The sequence below is a fragment of the Anomalospiza imberbis genome, chromosome 9 (genome assembly GCF_031753505.1).
Source record: "Anomalospiza imberbis isolate Cuckoo-Finch-1a 21T00152 chromosome 9, ASM3175350v1, whole genome shotgun sequence".
NCBI classification, from domain to species: Eukaryota; Metazoa; Chordata; class Aves; order Passeriformes; family Viduidae; genus Anomalospiza; species Anomalospiza imberbis.
In genome coordinates, this window is record NC_089689.1 from 27913090 (window position 1) to 27935733 (window position 22644).

The window sequence follows — 22644 nt, forward strand, 5'->3', positions numbered from 1 at the left end:
TTTCCCCTGAGAAGTGATTTATTTTAGTAACTCTTAATGAATAAGAAACTTTCTGCTCCAGCACACTGCTCTTCTTGTGTGGGCATGGTTCCTTATTGCTTTGAGTGAGAGATCACATAAAAGAAATGGAGAATCTGAGTGGCTACATCTTCTTCATGGTTCAAAGACATTTTTGTGTTGTAAGATAGAACTTCAGGGACCACCAGCTCTATAAAAAGTGAAAATGAAAGTAATCAGTTTGTGGGTTTAACTGCAAAAGTCACTGGCATATCTTCCACTTTTTGAGTGTGAGCAAAGTCCAGCTTTGGTTTTGAGGGATCTTGCTTTGTAGAATTTGGGGGTCCTCGACCTTTAGATGATTCCAGGAGATGTTGCATGTTAAGTTTGAAAATAAGGCGAGGGTCTGGTCCAGAAAGAGATGGGCAATTGCAGCTCTCTCTTATTTTAAGAGCCTGTGAACACATAGGAAAACAAATCAAATAGGAAAAACATGAAAGGTTTCAGTCAGTGACTTTGGCTTTCCAGTCAGGTTTGCATTTGCACATTGGTTAGAGTAATGGTAAGCCTGAATTGTTCCTGAACAACTTCTCAACAGAAATCAAGAATTCCTGTGACAAAATGAAGCAATATGGTAAAACAATGAGAAAAATGAAGAGTGAAATTATATTCTCACACCATGATATCTAAGGATGGATACTCTAAAAGGTACAACATAATTAGACAGGAAGTTCTCCAATGTTTGTCTACATCAGTACCTTTTAATTTACATTCATATATAAACTAAATTTTTGTAGCCCTTTCAGGATACTTTGAAGAAAAATGTTGAATCAATCCATATTCTAAAATGCCTCAGAAAGAAGAAAAATCCCAGCAGGGAATCCACTTAATTAAGCAGAGGTGTATCCAGCCCACAGCCCACACACTGCACTTAGCTTCATATATTTATATTTACATTCAAATGTAAATGAAAATGACTACATCAAGGAAAAAAAAAAGGGCTCTGAATAATTTACTTCCTCAGACATGTTCTATTATTGAAGTAACAATACATAGACATCTGACTCAAGAAAGGAGAGAAAATCTCCAATAACATAATGGACTTTTAGCTGTTTGGCACAGAGATCCAGATTCATCACTATAGTTAAACATATATATTGTGTAAAATATATTACACACGTGATCTCATCTCCAAGAAGCATTTGGAGTATTCCAAGTTTCCAAGCATTACGAGAAAATAATGTCACAAGAAAATAATTTCCTCTAGAATGTAACAATTTCTCTGGGTAAAAAGATCAGCAGTAAGAGACCAAACTTTAAATTAATCCTGCTCACTGAGTAAGTGCCATTGCTTGCATTTCACAAGTAAGAAAGTAGAGACACAAAGGAGCCAGAGAATCTCCCAGAGAACCAAAATTCATTAGCACAAGCACATTCCCCCAGACCATCCTGTCTGCCTGGCAATCTAAGAAAAGAATGGCAGTGGTTGAATCTCACATCTCAAAGGCTCTGTGGAGAAATTGATACCAACCTGTTCACAGTCAGCTGTTTTAAAGGATGCTTAAGTTATGTTCATGGCCACAAAGCTGAACTTACCTTAATCAAACCACACAAACTGGCAGTTCCTGTGTTTGGCACACGACCGATGCAGTGCTTTTTAAGCAGCTGTACACAGAACTACTGGGATCCATGGAACCTTCTAGAACTCATTTAAACCAATTAAGAAAAGTAGATCCTATGGATCATATAGCAAAATATTACATGTAGAACTCTAGAAGGTTCTACATCTCCACTGAGAACTACTTTTTTGAGATCTGCAAAATGAAACACCAAGACCAAAACAAGCCTGATGGTTGCCATTAATCAATGGTCACTGTGGGATGGTCACATTTGTTCAATATTGTCCTGGCCTCAATTAACAGCATAAACCACCTGCAGATTTACATCCAGCTCTGGTTTTAATCCTTTCATAGAAAAACCAGTTCAAAAGTGCATTTTATTCCACTTCATAATCATGGATTCCTGAAAAGCAATGGCCAGAGCTGCTCTGAGTTGTAGCCAGGTGCCTCCTGGCCAGTATTCGGGGCTGTCAGCAGAAAACACATGCTGATTAATTTGTTCTAGATGGATTCATGAGGAGGAAGAAAATAAGACAGTTTTCACAGCAGTCCTAATATTGCATTGTAGACAGAAGAGAAATTTTATATCTGCTTTATATCCACTAGCTTTGTCTGAAATAACAAATCAAATATTCCAGTACAGCTCTGCATAAGCATTTACCCATCATTTTGAAGCACTTTGATATTCTTTCACAGGAGGCACTGGAAACATCTTACTACAGCAGATTTTGAAATAGAAGAGCAGAGCTTCTTAACTCATTTTTTTGTACAAAGAGGTTCCAAAACATATTTCTCCTCTAACTTTACTACAGTGAACTGTTGAGTTTGCTGTAAATGGCTGGAAACAAACAGAATTTAAAATTAACAAATGGTTTTGGAAAAAGACAAATGTAGCAAGAAAAAAAAATGTAACAAGGAAAATATAGCAAGAGTTACTCCAGTTGTTTCTTGCTGAAATATAAAATTCAAATTGCTGGATACACAAGTCGGGATTAGGCATACAAATATTGTTCCTGTCTAAGCTTTTAAAAATATGACTAAAGCTTTCACAGTTTCTTTTTCTACAGCATGATCGTCCATGTAGTCACCAAATGTAACTGTACTGCTGAACACTCTTCTGCTTCAGTGACCAATCCATTTCTAAACTGGCATTTATGGTAATCCAAGAGTTTTCTCTAGTCTTCTAGAACATAAGCTACTGCAAGACTGCATTGTTATTCAAGCAGTGTTATTCAAGGCAAATGGGAATATAAAGATGTAGGCTGTATCCTGGAAAAGGCAACATAATCCTCTTTTAAACTAATTTAGCAAATTTGTATCTCTGGGTTTTCCTGGCTCTACAGTGCCTGACCTATTTCCACGGTTTCACTGAAGTCCCAACAGCAAAGATAAAAACCAGTGCTTCAGGTGAACATTTTTACCCTGTGGATATCTGAGTTCTTGCTAGACATAAAGCTGTGCAAGGGGGTAGAAGGCAGCTATTCAACATCATCACCTCACATGCCACTGAAAAAGTCCAGATATGGAAAGGAAAGCCAAGTTAACTTGTCACCTCCCTGCTCAGGACAGCTGTAACCACACATTCCAGTGAGGGCAGCCACCTGGCTGCTTACTGGTTCAGGAGATCCCAAATAAACCATCCAAACTCTTGCTTATAAGTTACAAAGGTGAAGCTGTTTTTCTTATTAATACAATCACAGTCACCTCCTGCAATGTTTGGGAGCAGGGAAGGCAGAAGAATTAGGCAGGTCTCCCTCATCCTATCACCTTCATGTAAAGCTACCAGCAGAGACAAATAGAGAAATAAGTAATTTTTAGTTCCCAATATTAATCCTTCACACTGTCACAGACACCAGACTACCTGCTGGTCTCAAGCCTTTACAGTCTTAATGAAGTAGCAGTAAAAAGATGATTAAAAGAATTGATAGACTTTACTGGATAGAGAAAAAAAGCAGCTTATATATAATGTTAATACTTCCAACCTTCCACTGATGTTGGCATAGGAAAGAAAAATTGTGACAAAATATTTAATAACTTGATAGGGAGGATAGAAATGCAGATAGAAATGTGGTTTTTATTCTTGTTTCCACCTTGATAGGGATTAATTAACATATTCTAGTACTAGAATTACCTGAAGTAATGTTCACATCATAAGCAAAGGGCAAATATACCAACCCACTTTTGAAAAGGAAGGAAAATAAATGTATCTCCTGTATCAAAAGGCAGCAGAGGAAAAAGTATTAACTACACAAAAATTAATAAAAAAATAATAAGTAGCCAATGTGGATTTGACAAAAACATGTGCTTCCAAAGTAAATGAATTAACTTTTTTTGACAAGTTAACTGACCTAGCAAACAAGACAAGCAGTGCAATTGATATATCCCAACTTATTATTAGTCTCTAAATGATCTCACCATGGCATTTCCACAAGAAAGTGGAAACTGAACTTACAGTGAATCAAAAACGGAATCTGAGCCAACAACATGATGCTAAAAAAGCAAATGTCACATCAAGATGAATTTCTGTATCACAGGCAAGGCTCAGGAGATAACCTTCTGCTTTATTCAGTTTAGCTGAGGCTTCCTCCGACGTACAGTGCTGCATTTGAACAGCACACTTGGAAACAGACACTGCCCCAAGTCAGAGAACACAAAAATAAACCATTGAGATGAACTAGAACATCCTGTAGCTTCTCTCTAGCACTACACTCCCACAGTCTCTCTGTCTCCAGAACAATGATCATCCTCACCCCTATACAAAATTATTTTAAGATTTCATTTTCTGAAAATAAAACACATCTCTCCAGCCTCCATGCAGGAATTCCAAGAGATTTCAGTTTCCTATTTAGGAGTATACTCTATTTTCCTGGTTTACTATCCTAACACCTCAATTTCTGAGGGGAAACACAGCAAATCTTTTTATTTGTTTTATTTCATTTCCAGGACAGCACTACTTTTTAACTGCTTATAACTCTCTTGTTTACTGATTCCTCAGCGTGGCTGTAGCTTCCAGCTTGCTCAGAAAACCAGATGTAACATCTTTAACACTCATTTGATTTGCTCTCAGGCTTTTAATGACTTGAAAGGGATCCCTGTGATAGTTCCCCTTTAATTTACACTTCCTGAGACTGTTCAGTCACCTCATTGAGATGTGACATTTCACTACCTGAAGAAAAATTCTCACTTTATATGATTGCATCTTATTGTGAACCTGCTTAAAAGTCTGTAGAGAAAGATTAGAGAAGTCCAAAATCTTGTCCCTATTTGTTCCAGCTATAGTAGCTGGTCTAATAAGAGATGTATTGTCCTGAAAACCATTTCAGCTCCAAAACCAGCAGCACGTGACACCCAATAATAGTCATGATGGATCTGGCACTGAGTCTTAAGAAGTACCAGTTTCTTCACAGAGAGGTACTAGAGATAAAAAGGTCTTTTTTGATAACCTGGCTTCTCCCCTGGGCTCTGATTATCTAATGGCAATTAATAAAAAATAATGGTATTAATAAAAAATTGTGTTAATAAAAAAAGCAATGGTATTAATAAAAATCAATGGTATTAATAAAAGCACGGTAAACACTCTGTTCTAAAAAGCTCAAAGAATGTGAACAATGAAACCAAAAGGGGCTGATACTGAGCAACAATAAAAGCCTGAGATTCCCTTTCCATGCCTGAAATCCAGCGTGAAGGCAGCAGCTCCCACAAGAAGGGGAGTCAATGCTTCAGACAAGAAGCCTCCTCTACCCATTTTCTTTCATCTTTATTCCAGTTTTGTAGTGCCAACCTCACTTATCTTGTGAACTTGCTAAAAACAGGAAGCCTTCAGCCCCTGTTTTCTCATCCTGCTCCAAAGAATGTTTAAGATAAAAGGCAAACAAAAACATCTCCTCTCAATTATCTTTTGGAAGATCTTCCCAGCCTTCACTGCTCCTGGAAGTTGAGAGTAGCTGTAAAAAGATGAGGGCTGCTCCACCTGCTAAACTATGAGAGATGAGACAGAAATAACAGTTCTAGACAGTTGCTCAGTTACTTAACTTATTTGCTCAGGCCTGGGGTAGAACATAAGCAGTAATTTATTTCATTACCTCTTTATAAGCCAGTCAACAACTCTATGAAAATAAACGATTCTGAACCCTTTATATTCAGTCTAGCTAAAACTGAGGCTCCACAACAAAAATCATTTTCTATTCAGCTGCTCAAATGTGTTTGAAAATCCATCAAAAACATTCTCCCAGCCTGCTTTTGCAAAGTACAAACCGTGTGTATATTAATTTGAAATATCCAGTCTAGCCACTCTCCAGCCTCCTATTCCTAATGCTGACTTTGATTTATGCCATCATTTAGAATATTTACTGTATTCATTCTCATCAAAGGATTCATGAAACTCTTTTTTTTCTCCTTTGAAGTCAGCAAACACCTCAACATTTTAGTGCTCCCTCTGCCAATAAATTTCCAAGTGTCTTTACAGTTTGGAACTGAGAAAGACTTAAAGTGACAGAAAGTTTAAAAAAAAAAGAGAAGAATAGTTGATGATAAAAAAGAGCATTTCCAAACACAGTTCAGCTTGCTGAAAAACAGTGTCACAGTGGAGTGCTTTAACACTCTATTTTATTTTTTTTATTTGCTACAAAAGCAAGAGAAGTCAAGAAAATTTAAGGATCCAACTTAAAAACTGCCTTTCCAAAATGGCAAAAAAGATAGAAAGAGTGGATGAGACCTGTGGCACTGTCACATCTGTATCTAAGGCCATTCAAAAGAAAAAATGTTACACTTTGATCAGAAATCAGAAAAAAAAACCCAAACCACTTGGAATATAATTGTATCTGTGCTATCTTACTTTTTCCTCACTTAATAAAACCTTTAAGGCTGAAAGCTTTGCAATGGAGAATTTCTGTAAGGATAAATGGAAAGGTAAGCATGGTGCTATGAGAGTAAATTGTGAATCAATACCAAAGCAGCTAATTAATCAATTAATAGCAAACTACTTCTGGCAAGTTCCCTAAGAGGAAAAGGCACTTCCCTGAGCCCTGCTCACCTCTGGGATGAGGCGGTCCAAGTGCTCAGCTCTGTTTTCATGGGAAGGGTGTGTGGAGAGCCACTCCGGCAGCTTGGGCTGCCCCTGGATGGTTTCTGCCAATTCCATCTGCTGCCAAAAGACGCTGCTGGCTCTGACATCCACACAAGCCTGAGAACAGAAGGGAAATGGAAACACCACTGGATGCTTAAAGTAATAAATACAGTCTAACTGATACTCAATTACAAAAGACATCTTAAATTTTAAGTTTCTAAAGACTGCTTAAATGGTCCTTATATCTGACAGTAAAAAGCTGTTCCAAAATATCTAAAAGTGATAAAAAAACTCATGTAGACATTGGATCTATTCCTTTTAATACCTGTGCCTTAAAAAAATTACACCTGCATTAAGAAAATTCAGGAGGAAGGAAAGGTTTACAATTTCTGGCATATACTTGTTCTTTAAAAAAAAAGCTCAGCTGCAAGTTCAAGTTATATTTACTAGAACAAATTAATCATCTCCACAGTTTTAGGCAAAGTTACAGGAAGAAGCTGAGAGTCAAAAATGCAAGGTGATAATAGTTAATATGTAAATATACCTAAAGAGTAACTGGAAAAGCTTTCTGTAATTGATTACACAGCCCTTCATGGGTGATCTGTGGAATCCATGACACAATAAAACAGTAAGTCTGTAGAATTCCTAACTCTCTTCAAGAAGCCTATATTTAATTGTAGAAAGTCATAGAACAGTAACTTTTAGAATTGCTTTTGTGTATCACCACAGACTTCTCTATTTTTACATTTAAGTATAGAAGAAAAATAAACAAGACTTCTTACACTGACCTTTATTTGCTAAGAAAAGAAGAGGGACAAGTAGTCAGAAGATAAGAAAATTATTTCTTTCCATTTCCTCACCCAGGAATAGATGTGGTGCTTTGTCCTTTGAATTCATTTATTTAAACTATTAGTATAAAAAGGTTATCTGCACAAGCAGAGAAATGCTTATATGTCACTTCACTTATTTCTTTCTGATATGGCCTACTTTTTCCGTATTAGAAAGCAGTGAGCACAAACAAAGCAATTACATTTTTTAATGGATTGTGTTATTCTTGACAACTTCAAATTACATATGCAGTTTTAATCTCACAATCAAAGTTAATATTAAAAACCCTTCCTTAAAGAAACATTAATAAGTATTAAAAGGAAATTTTGCTAATGAAATATTAACACTAGATGGTGCTGCTCTCACTGGTATCTCACACTTAAGTCTATGGCACTTAGCCAGAAATCAAAGAGTTGGTTCAGTTCCTTTAATATAGACTTAAATTCCCCAGGGGGAAAAAAAAACAGTAATTGAAAAAATAAACTATGAAAAAATGCTGAGTAGCTTCTGACCAAATTTTTGCCTTACATTAGCAACGCTGTTTTGCTATTATGGCTGTATTTTACTTAAATCTTTAAATCTTTACATATAATTAAATCCTACTTATGGAAGATCCCTATTTAGAGTTCTCCTCTTTACAAATACATGGGTTTTTCTTCCAATAGCAACAAACTATACAGAAAGGAGACTGTGCAGGTAATGCACAGCTTTACACACTTCAACGTTATTACACACAATTAGCCACAATGACTCTGTCTTCCCATAAAAACTATTTTATTTCCCACCACTTCATAAAACTATATATCTTCAAAACTTACAGTTTACCTCCACATGAAGAAGGAAACTCCCTCTGATTGTAACAGAAACTGAAAAATGTCTGGTACTTATTTTTTTGCTGATTTTATTTTTATTGCTAATAAAACCAATCAGTTGTAGTTACCTTTGCAGCAAACTGAAGTCCCACTTTATCAGCTTCAGCCTCCAGGGTTCTGCTGTAGGGTCTATCAAACATGAACTGCAATGAAACACATCAAAGCTCTGTTCCTGGGTCTGGAATGTGTACAAAGATGGAGCCTCGTAGCTGTCTTTTAACCTTCTCATAAGAAGTGGGGTTTATCTATCATGCTCACATTTCATGTGATCAGTATGAATTTTCTTAATGTAATCTCTAATTCCATTATGTGTAACTCATTGATCCTGTATTCAGTTGGAATTAATTAAATTAGTTATATTTTCATGGGCACTATCAGCAGCCAATCTCATTTTGCAGCAACTGAGAGCTAAATACCAACTTTTCACCACAATATTTTCACTTCACTCTTCCACTGACATCAAAATTTTCTTGCAGCAACGGTATATAAAAAATTCCAGTGGTTCCCTAAACTTTTATGATGCCTTTAAGTATGGTATCATCTATTTCATATGGCAAACTGCCCACGATAAGGAAGGTAGACATAAATATTTGCATGCAGAAATCACTCGTTTGCCATGACTATCCCTAACACAAGCTGCAAATTGCCCTTGAGAAATCAAACTAGAAGACATAAAGCTGACCAAACTCCTCTCCCATTTTTCTAGAGCATTAACACACCCTAAGAGACAGTGGTGGTTTTCTCAAATGTAATTCATATAGATTTGGGCAGCCTTACCCTAGCCTCTCATGTTATAGTAAATGCAAATCAGAACTTGTTTAAACAACCTGCTCCTGCAGAGATAAGGAACCTGTCACAACATCCTGGTTTAGTCATCCATTGGGAAATGTGAACTGAACAATGGCAAATGTGCAAGGTTAGAGAAGAGAGAGAGGTCTATCAGCTCAAAAAGGTTCTATCAGCTCTTTATCTGGCTATAGAAATTTGTCCTCCTTAGAAGTTTCAGGGGAAAAAAAACAACAAAAGCCAAACAACAAACCACAAACCAGTTTGAAATGAAGAGTGCCAAGGAAGTGCTCCAGTCCCTTGAATACATAAAGGTAACTGTAACTTTTTGCTACTTTCCCAAGTCAAAAATAGAAGCCAACCACAGCTGGCTTTAAAAGACAAACATGCTGGTTTAGAAGTAAGCAGAGATGAGGGCACTTTCTAAATTCTTAGTTTCCATACAGACCTTAAACATTGCAATTATAAATATATTTTTTAAATCTTCTGATGATAAAGTAATTCCTTGAAGTGGAATTCATGTTTTTATTGCCTTGAAAAGTCCTCCAGGTCTGTTGGTGCACATATATTCACTAAACAGCAAAGAAACCACGGGCTAGTGTGTCATAAATTCCTGAAGCACCATTTCCTAGTTAGCCATATAAACTATTTGATTAATTATTACACATTTTTTAGACAGAGATGAAATTTGTAACCTACAAAAGAGTCCTGAGGTATCTAGCATATAGTGGTAATCATCAGCTACTGAAAAATGGAATTGTTTAAAAAATCTTTTGTGAATGTGCTACAGTGAAAAATCAGAACTTCAAACACTGATCTAAAATCCTTGTCAGAAATTGGACACAAAAAAAGATGAATTTGATTTTTCAGTTTAATTATCAGAGCTGCCTGTGAATATTGAAGAAAAGGGAGTTCCAGGGATGTGGAATGCACCAAAGTCACCAGTTTTCACATGAAATACAAATCCTATGGTGTGAGGTGGACAAGAAAGGAATATGAAGTACTGCATCTGTACATACTGGTGTGTGGGGCATGAGTAAAACTCAGAGTCATGCTTGGTGTTATTCCAAGAATAATTCCTAGGCTTTAGTTCCCATATAAAATAACTGCTGCTCTATAACAAAGCCAATATGCTTCAGTCCAGAAATACATGCTTAAGGAACAACCCCAAATAAATGTAATAAGAAAAGTTAACAATTTATTAAGGAAAGAAAATCCATTATCTTTGGGGGAAAGGCAGAACTGGAGCTCACATGCCCAAAGGCCTACAAAGAATCACTGGGAAACACTTAGAGTCAATAATAAAAAATACACAATAGTCACCAGGTCAAAAAGTCAAGCCTCTAAGGACATAAGAGAAAAACAAATATTGAAACAGAAGCAAGTACCACAGCATGGCTTAAGTAACCCTTTCACAGAATGGGATGCTAAAGCTTCGAAAAGCAAAATACCATTATGGAAGAAGAGGAAGAGAAACATCCTGAGAAAATGTGCAGAAAGATTCACTTTCAGGTAAGCACAACAGGCAAATACTGAATGAGGGAAACACACACTGCACTCCTGGGTGACTACAAAAACTAAGTTTCCTCTTCAGCTTCTTTTGTCTATGGGATGAAAGCTTTGCAAGTAATTTATCACTTCAACGTTACTGGGGTTTGATAAGCCTTTTAAACCAGGAGAGTATCCCATAGATGATGTTTCTTTTGCAAAGGAGTCAGAGCTTAAACCCAGATTTCCTTTCCAACCTAAAGCACAACTCCAACCCATGATGCCGAAGTACCCATTCTCTGTGGAGAGGAGAAGAGATGCTGACAGGGAGTTGAATTTTGCTGTCTAAATTACGAGTAGTCTCAAGATTCATTCACACTTTGTTTTTGCCAAATTCAGCTCTTCAAAATGCTGGCTAGAATTCATCAATGTATTGGTTTCTTAGCTACTTGTGCAAATATCCAAGCTCTTAAGAGATAATTTATGTTCAGAATCCACACATTTACCCATTAGCATAAGAACTACCCAAACAGATTGGTTATGTTTAACTTCATGTTTTTGAGGAACTGGGGGAAATCTCAGGAAAAGCATCAAGTCAAAGAAACCAAAGAGATCGTTCACTTCAATTCAGATTCCAGTTTTATGATCTAAGCAAATTTCTATTTAAAAAATATACTTTTTAAAAAAATAAATGGATCGGTAATTGTCCAAAGAGTAAATTGAACTGCTGAAGAAAACTGGCACCAGAAAGCCTCTGAATTTTACTTTGCTGAAATATTTGCTGGCTGAAAAGATTATTTGAGTAACTGGTACTATAGCATGGTTTATATAAAGGGTGTTTAGATTCTCAATTTTTTAATCTTGGAAACCATTCTTACCACTAACAATATATTTAAAGAATTTCATATATTTTATTTAATTTAGGATGAATTTAACAACTACTTAAAATAAAAACATGCTATTTTACTATATACAACTTTAAAGAGCAAGTTACCTTTCTAAAAGACAATCATCTGTCTTAACTGGCAAGCAGGCTCCTGCAGCCTGCAACTAAATCCAGTCATTTAGGGAAACCTAAAGTTCTTCAACATGACAAATGAAAATCAGCATCAACTAAGGCATCAACTAAGGCAGAATCAGATTTCTAAAAACGTATCTCATTCCATAACACTCAAATATTAATTTTTGTTACATTTCTCCTCTTGCCTTTCTCCCCAAACTTACTATTTAGTGTAGCAAAAGATTAACATTATCTTTCCAAGGAAATCAGGAAGGACAATTGAAAACATCAGTCTTACCTCCTGCAACTTGCTTTGAATCCACTGGCCAACAACTGCCAAACTATCACGAGGACAGATGGCCCAAATCATAGTGAGAAAGATGAGTGAGAAAAAATCCAAGAAGTGAACCAGGCTGGCTTTCTCTGCCTGCAAACAGAAATTTTCATTCCTTACTGTCTGACATTTCTTTAGAACATAAGCAGAATTTAGAAACACTTTAAAAGTCACTGATTTTTTTTTTCCTGTGGAGTCACAGGAAGAGGGCAAGCACAACATTCTCTGCTTGTATCAAAACAAACAAACAAAAAATCCAGTTGGATACAAGGTACTTTCAGGCCAGAATTCACATAAGCTGCATACAGCTGGAACAAATACATTCTGCCTGTCAGACTCTCTGAGATTCAAAGGTTGAGGTAGGATGGAGGCAAAAAGTTCTTCAGTAAAAAGGCCAGGAAACACCTCAGTGTGAATAAAAAATTCTATAAAAATACCTCTAAGACTGTTCTTTAGATTAATTTGAGAAGAGATAACACATCACTGAGACAGGATCACTAATGGGATAAGGGGACAGTACACATAATGTATTTATCATTTATTTTCTGCTGCTTTCCTTTAAATTTAGAATCCAAGAGATTATTCTGTTTTCCAGAGCTCTATTTGACATTGATCAGAGCATTTACAAATAGGATCATGCAATACTTCTCTCTGTGCCAGCTGGGTGACACAGACTCAACAAGAAGTTCAACAAGTTCTTCTTTATTGTCAGAAATAATTTTTAGACGTTTAAAGGGTTGGCTGAACCGAGCCCAAAAAACCATGATGTGAACTGTTGGCTCACCCAAAATCATACAAGAACCAAGCTCTGGGTACTCTAGAATTTGTCATTCTAAAACTGTGTGCTCCGACAATAACAGTATCAAGTTTTTTAAGGCACACTTCTGCAGGTATTAACAATTACAGGAGTAACAGAGCTGCTGAGTACCTCCAGTTCTTTATGTCTGTGCTGTAAGAGAGGGATCTGCAGACCAAGCTCTAAATGACTCTTGAAAGTGAGTCATAATTTACCTGTACAACTGTGAATAAAGCCCTGGCAGCCTTTGTGTTACAGGTCTTCTGACAGTTATTAAGTGCTACACAAATAATGAGGATCTACTGTAGCAGGCTACTCATTTCAAACTCAATTTTGCATTAATTAGATAGAGTCACACTGAAAATTTGGTTGGTAATGATAGGGAAAATCATAACTAGAGTAATTAGAATTAATAATTTAAGAATATTAGACAGCTTTCCTTAAAGACTTACTGCATGTTCCAGCACAGCATGAGCTATTTCATGTCCTAAAATAAATGACAGCTGATGAATATCAGAAACTGCATCCAGTAACCCAGTAAAAACAAACACTTGGCCATTCTGTAAACAAAGAGAATAAAAATTAAGTGGGAGACATATCAAGTGCTAGTTCAATATTTTTTTGTGTGTGTGGTGTACAACTTACTGGAAGCACAAAAGCATTTACACCTGGTTCATCCACCACGTGGATAACCCACTTGAGAGCTGAGACTTCGGGGACGTCCTTGTTGCTTTCAGACAAATGCCCAACAACTCTCTCCACAACCTGGTAGCGTGCATCTGTCTCAGGCAACATCTGACTTTTGAACTGCTCCATCCACTGAAAAAAAATTCATTGGTCCTAATTTTTAAGGTGGACAAAATGTATACAAACATGTAATTTGAAAATATCCTGTACTTGTTCTGCTCTTATCTCGTGTCTCTGACAGGATACGGCTTATCAAGTTTCACTTTACAACAGGAAATCACAGAACTCAAAATTACAGGGCCTCATTCAATGGACAAGAAATAGTTAAGAATGTTTACTACATGCATGTTACATGCTTTGTAGCCATTATGTGCTTCTCCTGGAAAGGGAATTCTATATAAGGATGGGGATAAGATGAGGAGGTAACAGAACCTGCAGGGTTCTGAGCATGAAGTCCAAAACTCATCAAGGACACTACAAGGTTTGTTTGCCCATTTCATTAACAGGACTATCTCATCACTAAAAAAGCAACAATTTTTGAGTACTTTCTATTTCTTGTCTAAAATCTTACCATATCATATTCCATCTGTGACAGCTCCCTAAAATGCTCTTTGCCAAACACCAACAGTCGAGCACGCCCAGTGATGGGTGTCTCCTCCAAGTGGGTAAAATAAAACATGACAAATACAACTCCCAAGCTGCTGACACCCAGCAGGATCTTCCATTTGTTTTTTCTTGCACTTTCTTTGAAGAGTTCCCGTTTATTAGGAGGAAGCGCCTTCCACCACTTTCTTATGCTCCTGTAAGATACAAACAGAGTTAACTTAGGACATATTTGAAAAGGAATTTGTTACTGTATTCTCTATTACAGCCTCATCTCATGTAGGAGCTTATGGGGGGGTTATACTTTAATTGGCTCGCACTCCACTGCATTTCTTCCCTCCCACAGGAGACGAAGGAATGCCCCGCAGTGTCTTGGTTCATTTCTCTCTACCACATGTAAATGAGAAGGAAAAGAGCAAAAAATACATCTAACACCTCTGATAATGGAAAAAAAACACCTCTTGTTGAGCAAACTGTCAGTCAAACAACACTACAAACATACCTGCCATCCCTCCCCACACTCACACTTTGCATGATGGGTCTTGTGCTGGGAAGAAAGTAACACAGTATTTTACCTGCCAAGAATGATGGCAAATAATTTCTGAGCTGGCTTCACAATAATCCAGAAAAGAGGAACTGGTGCAGCCTGAAGTGCTGGTGATGCGTGAAAAGACCTGTTGATCTGAATGTTCCAAGCAGGAAAGTGACATGGGGGTTGCCCTACAGAACTGATCAGGAGGGATGGGATCTTCTCACCCAGTGACTGAGAAGACTGGGAGAAAAACCTTCCCAAACTATGGTTTGCATTCCTGTACACTTCCTGTCCACTTGTATGTGGGACATCCAAAAGACATCTCAGTCCTTTACCAACCAAGTTTCTATAGGAGTCAGGGTTTCCAGTCAAAAAACAGTTTATAATATTTCCACTCAAATCCAACCTTTGCCATCTATTTCTATCACCCTGACTTTGGCACCATCCTGTGTAAGACCAAGAGAGATTATTGCACTTCCCCTGCTTGCACAAAGAAGCCAAATGAGACAAAATGCAGTTTCTGCCCGACAGCTTTAGCCCACAGATGATATTCATAACTTCTTTGGTTGGTTACCCTGAAAAAAAGAAAAAAAAAATATATAGCAGACTGGTATTAAGAAGCCCACCCAAAAAGAAACTCTGCTTCACTATTTCATTTTCCCCTGAACGGATACTACGTATTAGTTTGTCAACATCTGCATTGCACAAAAAAAGGTCACAGTCACAACTGCATCCGGTTACAGTTGTAAGACATCCATCTGCTTCCGACTTGGAAAGGTATCAGTCAGTATCTTGCGTCACTGAAAATACAACAAGGTGTGCTTTATTTTTCTCCTCTCACTTTTATTACCACCAGACCAGAGTGACTGCAGGTGTCCCTTGCGGGTCATCACCTTTCCGCGCGGGGCTCCTGCCCCCCAGTGCCATTCCTGTACACGAGGAAAACCAGGATCTGTGAGCGCATTGCTCGTTCTCTACTGCTGGCCTAGAAACAGAACACCGCCAAAGCAAGTCTCCGCCAGCCCGGAGCCTCTAGCTCACGGACGTGGAAATGCCTTGGCACGGAACAGACCCAGGCCCTCCCGCCTGAGGGGCCCCTTTCACTCTCTGGCTCCAATCGCGGCCTCTGCTTCTCCCCCAGCCCCGCCACCCTCGGGTGTAACCGCGATTATCCTGACACGGGCTGATGCGAGGAGCCGGGAGTGGAGAATGAGGGAGACGAGTCACTCTGAGGCGCCCGCCCGGGTAATGGCGGGCGGGGAGGCGGGGGACAGCTCCGGCCGCCTCCCAGCTGCGCGTCCCAGCGGCCGGGAACGACCTCCTCCACCGGGCTCCCCTACTCACCACCGCGGGAGGCGGCGGCGGAGGGGCCGGACCGCGGAGCCGGTGTCGATACGGAGCCGGGGTGGAGAACGAGAAGCGGGACGGGCGCCGCGCCGCTGCAGCGGCCGCCGGGCTCCCGCGTCCTCTCCCTCAGGCGGGGCCGCCGCCGCCGCTGCCCTCAGGCGGCGCCCGCCATTTTGTGGCAGCGCGGTGAGCAGGGGCGTCCCTCTTCAGGCGCGGAGCCCATTCTCCCGAGCGCCGTCACTCTGGCTTTGCCCGCGGTGTTTCCGTGTCACCGGCTTGCAAAATGTGGAATGTGTCAGGATTATTTGAAATCAGGGTGTTCTTTGATGTAAGATCTTTGTATGCTTTCAAGCCTAAATCAGCTTCCCCCAGTCAAGGACACGCAGGAACTGCGAAGGTTTAAGGATGTAGCAAATCGAGGTGTTGATGTGTGTCTGTGTACACATTGCTAACTCGTCAGAGTAACGTGTATGTAAATTAGTAATCAGTCGTAATAGAAGGGCTGTGCTTGGAAAGTTACTAACTCTTAATTCCTGTTTATAAATAATAGCAGGAAAAGTTTTGTGGTCCTGCTTGACTTGTGGACTCCCAGAACCGGAGTGCAGCTCTGAAATAAAAAGTATCTCAAGTGTGCAACTGTTGCCTTGTTGCACACCAGGTAACAATCCCACTTTGTGGGCAACAGCCTCGTTGGTGAGAGCAGCCCTGAGTCGGGAGGTTCTCACTTTGCAGCCGGGTGGAGGTCAGTCTTTCTCCCCAGTAACAAGTGTCAGGACAAGACAAAATGGCCTCAGGTTGTGCCAGAGGAAGTTCAGGCTGGACATGAAGATCAATTTCCTCACAGAAAAGGTGACTAAACGTTGGAATGGGCTGCCCAAGGAGGGGTTCAAGGAAGGACTGGTTGTGGCACTCAGTGCTCCGGGCTGGTTGACAAGGTGGCATCTGTCACAGGTTGATTGTCACAGATTTCAGAGATCTTTTCCAACCTGATTGATTCTGCAGTTCTGTTTTGGGGGCCTGAAATGACGAGTGGCTCCTGCTGCCGAAGGGCAGGTGGCACTCCCAGGCAGGGAGCAGTCAGATCTGCTGCCGTGGTAGGAGCAGAGGTGACGTTTTTCCCAAGAAAATAGCAAGCTGCTAACTTAACGTGTAGCTCTTGTCCTATTCCTCTGGCTGACAAATACATCTTGAGCGATGTGATGCAAAAAACAAGTTATTTTCTGTGGGAGGGCGAGGCTGGGATGTGTGGTAATGACAGGGCAGCCCAGGCTGCACATAAGCCCTGGTGCCTTGAATGTAAACAGAGGCCCTGTTGTTGTGGGAGGTAAAGAAACACAAATCTTTGACTTCCAGAGCCACATCCTCTGTGTATGAGCACAGCTGAGTATTGTTCAGTGTTTATTGAGGTACTCCTTGTTCCACCTTTATTACCAGAGCCCTCGTGACAGTTCCTAAGCATGGATGGTCATTGCCAAGGGAAATACATAGTGACCACTTGTTGCAGTCCAGGCCAAGAAGGAGCTTTATTTAGTGATAATCTTAAAATTTCCTCTGACAAAGTTCCTTTAAGACCTGCCCAGGCGCCATTATCATAAGAAGCACAAAGAGTAAAATCTGTCAGTCAGTCACACAGCATTAATTTTTGTGACTGTCTGCTCCAGTCACAAAACCGGCTGAGCTGTAGCAGCAGAAAAGCAATTTGTCTAACCCAAGGCTTCTGTGTGTCCCAGCTGTCAGGAAATGAAGAACTGAGATGAAAGCTCTCATTAATGTCCTTACTAGACTTGGTATTTGCTTACTTTTCTTGTTTTCTCCATCTAGAATTCTCCATTCCTAAGCCATTCAGGCCTTCTACCATTTTTTCTATAATTTTTCCACCTTTGTGTCTCCACTTTTTATTGAGTCTGCTGAAAACACACTGGTTTGGGGTTTTTTTCTTTGTGTGTTTCTTGTTGCAATTATTTGTTTCTCCAATGCATTGTTTAACTCTGTCTGCATAAAGGATATAGGACCTATTCCTGCATTCCTACTTTGCTAAATTCTTAAAATCAATGGATGCTTTGAGTGTGCAAGAATGGGGCTAAAAGTTGTGTTCTACATTCTGCACTTCCAAAGTTTCCCTAAGCATCATTGCTTGCAATTAAAACTCCAAAGCAGACAAGCAGCAAATACAGGTAATTATAGGATCTATCAAATACCAGCACTAAATATATCTCTAGATGAAAATCTGGTAAACAGTTGAGCAATCGGAAAGTCGTAGAGTGGGTTTTTTTTCCTCTAAATAGATGAGTAGTGGAAAAAACATTCTAACTTGTAATTTATATTATTGCTTCTCTTGAATTTTAATGAAGATGTGTGCATGCAACTTTTTTTTTTTCCTTGAGGAAATAAGATAGAATATTCTATGGTAAAGAGAGGTATATTAAGACAGTTTTGTAGCAGAGTTTTTGCTGACAAGCCTCATCTTTTCTGCAAAAAAAGACTATAATTCTCATTGCAGAAGAAGACCAGAAAGCAAATTTAATATTTTTAAGACTGTAGAAGACCTATTTAGAGGTCATAAGTGATTTCCTAAGTCCAATTAAATAATTAACACCTTAACAGGTACAATTTTCCTGTGTGGGTGTGTCCATTAGTATTTGTGTTTCTCTTTATAGAAGTAGTTGTTCTGAATTAAATGAGGTTTTGTATATGTATGAAATTACTCACACAAGCAAATGCCAAATCCAATAAAAGTAATGAAAAGTCATTTAACTCTGAATATAAAAAGTATTTTTCTATGCATGGTATACAGATACTTCAGTATTTGGTACTAAAGTCTCTCTGCTACCAATTTTGAGCATCACAATTAAAAAGTTGTCAGTTAAAATATACAGTCTTCAGCTTCAAATGAAAAAAAACACTATAAAATATTAAAATATTTGTGTTTTGTGTAAATCCAAGGAAAAACGAATTATTAATTGACAGTATTGTAATTCAGTTTTCAGAGTAATTCACTTCTGTTCATGAATGTTGGGCTAAAATCCTGGCTGAAAAAATGCACTCCATCACCTTCTGCAAGTCAGAAATTGGATTAAATTCCATTTAGTCTGTTTGACCAGTTGAAATATCAGGAGTTCGCATTGATTTAAAAGATCAGACAATGCTTTGCATTAATGTTAATGTTTTTTCCAAATGTTGTGCATTAGAATATCCTGCCTTGATCCATGGAGTGTGTTATGAACTAATTGCCCTTTTCCCTCCCCTTCCCCACTGGGATACAAGTTAGAGCATACTCTTTAAGAATTTAATAGGTGTTGACTATTGTTGCATATTATCTCTGTTGTTGATATTTTTAAAAAAGTAGATTTAAAATCCAGAAAATGAAGTTACTCAACCAAGCAGAAATTTAATGTAAAACTGTTCCTCTAAGAGTTGTCATAAAATTCAATGCCAAATTGAATTCCAAAACACGTGTGAAGAGGCTGGAAATAAGGAGTGCTCTTTTCATTGCCTTCTAATTGTTCCAAGCAGCTTTTCTGGGTGCAACCAGAACAGCAAAAGTGCTAAGATTTCTCACTTCAAGCCTTACAAGGACAGGCATTGATCTCAAAAGATAAATTTATGTCAAAAATTAGTCTCAAAAGAACCACCTGAAAAGGCTGGGTGCATATACCACCGGTACTGCTGGGCCCACATGTAAAAACCTCAGTGGAAAATTAGCAGTGCACATTTTCATAATTCAATCTTTCATTTAGATAATGCAAAGTCTCCCTAATTGTTTCTGTGGCGCTTGATTGGAGCTGGAGTGGAGCTGTAGGAGTGTTATCCCTCAGGGACCAGGGATCATTGTGCAAATGAGATGTGGATCTTGTCAGGCTGCCTGGCATGGATGAAATTTTAACTAGGTGCAGCCTGGTACATGAGATGTGGTTAGAACTGCTGAAAAATAATAGTAAAAGTTCTGGAAGCTCATTTTTCCTGCTTTGATAGCAATGGTAATGACTAAAGATTAATTTTAACATTGACCAAAAAAAAAAGTAATTGCAGTATTTAAAACCCTGAGGCAAATCAGTGGAAATGCTTTGGAAAGGATAATTATACCTGCGCAAGGAAGATCTGTTTAATAGCATTAACTGGCCCAATTAAGGAGAAGTGGAGGAAGGGCCAGTCTGTTACTTACTTCTTTAACTGTTCACTGAAAAAATGGTTTCAATATTTGAGCAGTAAATATTGGTTTGGCTTTTTCCAGGATGATTCCCCAAGGTTTAAACATTTCAAGAAGTATTGAAGGGATTTTGTCTCCAGTTGTCAATAACATCCCAGAGGTGCAGTGTTTCATGAGGGACCTCAGTGTATTTACATGGCAGTCGTTAAGATTCTCATCAGTAACCTCATCTGGCATAATCCCAGTCTAAACATCCCTAAAAGATTATTCTTAAGTGGGAGAAGTTGGGACAAAAAGAGGATTCTTAGCTGTTCCACAACAGCAGCAGGTTTGACTGTTTTGCCACTGCTAAGAGCTAGAGGCTGCAGAGTGGTGAGGACAGAGGAGGATCTGCTGCCACGAGTTTGCCCGAGGGCTTCCCTGCTCTGACAGTGATGTGTGTGTGTTTTTAATGCGGGTGTGGAACACACAGGTGTGTGCACACACCAACACCTACAGACCAACACGGGCATTTTGTGTCAGAGAATTCCAGGGCACATACTCAGAGATATAGGCGGACATGGATTTTACCAGGGGGAGTAGAGAGAACAGAGTTTAAGAGGGTTTTAATCCTAATCTTTCATTTCCTTGCTGTAGTGCTGCCATTGCTTCTGGCACTGTCCTCAGATCGTGAGTGGTACAAAAGTTGTAGTTGAAAGCGAAGGCCAAAGCTCACTTTGTGCAGTTGCCCAGGGGTAGTGGCACTGTGTGCAAAGGGCAGCACTGGCCTCTTCAGAGTTGCAGTGCAGAGAGGGGATTTTTTTTCTCTGCATGTGTTTAATTTGAGCTTTCCAAGGCAGCCAGTTGGAACTGCAGAACATAATTTAGGCAACAGCCAGCTCTGGCATTGTTAAAGCAAGCGCACCCCCCTTTATAACCCAAGTAGGCAACAGCACAAAGGCACTCTCTGCTATCACCTACAGAACCCAGAACCCACTGCAGAGAGCACAGGGCCTAATTACTTAAATAAAATGAGCAAACATTCCATTAAAACAGGATGATGTAATCAGGAAAAGGATAGCTAGAAATTTTAGAGTTAACAGCCTCAAAATCCAAATAATACAAAGCATTTTCATTTTGCAAAGTTTAAAGCTGAAAAAGGGCTCGTTGTCTCATTTTCAGTGAGAACATCAGGGGTGGTAAGAAGGTCAAACAGGCAGAATGTGATGGACTGTTACAGTAAAATACAAGATCTTCCACGTGCAAAAAAGATTTGGTGTGAGAGGTGGCAGGAGAGAAATGAGTACTCAGCAGGGGCAATGGGTCTGTTTGGTTTATTCAAGTCCACATCCTGCAGTTGCTCTACACAGTTTTATTCAAGTAGAGTGATCTAGTCCAAGGAGAGGCTGTCTGCGCTACAATTAATCTCATTTTCTTGATTAACTGCAGATACCTTATCCCTCCTATTAACCAACCCTAGTGCATTTCCAGCCCCTGACCAGTGTGCAGTCCACTGTGCTGAAGGACTAGCAAAGAAATAACCAACCACAAGTCAGGGCTTTCATGGGGCAGTCCTGTAATGAATAATAAAAATTTGAATGGCACCACAACAGCCTCTCTTCTCAATCTCAGCTACTAAAAAGAAAAGCAGGGGCCAAGGAAAGATGCTAACACTGTTACCTGTTAAGATTTTTTTCAACAATTAGTCACTTTTGCCTCTCCTACTGAATGTTATATCGAAATGTTTATATTATAATATAAAATCTCATCATTCACCTTGAAAATATTTTTTCCTATGATGGAAAAGAGAAAAATGCAAGGATTTTAAAAGACTGGTTAAAGCCACCGCAGCTGTCCAGAAAAGACTGTACCTCTCATGATCCCTGATCGAAGGACAGCACCAGCCTCTCAAACACATGGCTTTGATCTGCTCTGCATAAGTTAAGAAATTGGTTAAGCAATATACTTGGAAAATTTTTATTCTCATCCTAGATTTCTTCAGCTGAGGGCTGCTCAGCTCTAGATTTTTAATTTAGTCTGTTTTATAAATGGCTGCTTGCAAAATTGTGTGGAGTTAGGCTAAGTTCTGAGTTTTCCTATGACATGGAAAGATTTAGCCTAGATCTCAAATTCTCACTTCATCTTCTCTCAGACAAGTGTGTATTCCTGACTGACAAACAACCAGCTTTGACATGTTGCTGTAAGGCACACAATGAATTATAGACCCTGCTCCAAAACTGTGAATGTATTAATGCTGCTGCTGCAGTTGCATAAAAATCTTATTTTGGGAAAATATGATGCATCTGCGCCAAAGTATGTACCCAGAATTTTCCAGCAGGTGAGTGAACAAGTGAGGTCAAATGGAAATGGTGTATGTTGACCAAATGTTATTACCCAACAGCGTCTATAAACAAAGGCAGAATCAGAATCAAAGCCTCTTCCCTTTTTCCCCTCATATCCTTTCCATTCAGTAGAACTGAGCTGCATTTTGGTGGTTTGCTGTGGAAGCAGCACATTCCTGACTGTTGTTAGAATTACAAATGAGCAACACTGAAACTAATTCA

At 39.0% G+C, this 22644-nt stretch overlaps 1 protein-coding gene across 2 annotated transcripts; it reads right to left on the reverse strand.

Annotated features, from left to right (window-relative positions):
• Nucleotides 1–65: 65 nt before the first annotated feature.
• Nucleotides 66–16458, reverse strand: OMA1 (OMA1 zinc metallopeptidase). Of its 2 annotated transcripts, none has more exons than XM_068198871.1 (9): nt 15952–16458; nt 14651–15182; nt 14044–14272; nt 13431–13604; nt 13238–13345; nt 11954–12082; nt 8450–8524; nt 6649–6798; nt 66–452 (listed from the first exon to the last, which is right to left on the reverse strand). In XM_068198871.1, exons 2-9 carry the CDS (start codon nt 15160–15162, stop codon nt 234–236), a joined length of 1596 nt encoding a protein of 531 aa, XP_068054972.1. In that variant the 5' UTR covers nt 15163–15182; nt 15952–16458; the 3' UTR covers nt 66–233. The 2 variants fall into 2 exon arrangements, with proteins under 2 accessions (XP_068054972.1, XP_068054973.1); XM_068198872.1 differs by lacking the exon at nt 15952–16458 and adding an exon at nt 15680–15918.
• Between the last annotated feature and the right edge of the window lie 6186 nt (nt 16459–22644).

What these genes read in the sequence shown, in the direction of transcription:
- OMA1 (XM_068198871.1), bottom strand. Translation starts at nt 15,162, where the DNA reads ATGAATATCATCTGTGGGCTAAAGCTGTCGGGCAGAAACTGCATTTTG. An exon ending in CACAGATGGAATATGATATG is followed by an intron (nt 13,605 to 14,043) that starts GTAAGATTTTAG and finishes ATTTTTTTTCAG; the next exon opens with TGGATGGAGCAGTTCAAAAG. An exon ending in TGGACCGCCTCATCCCAGAG is followed by an intron (nt 453 to 6,648) that starts GTGAGCAGGGCT and finishes ATGTGTTCACAG; the next exon opens with GCTCTTAAAATAAGAGAGAG.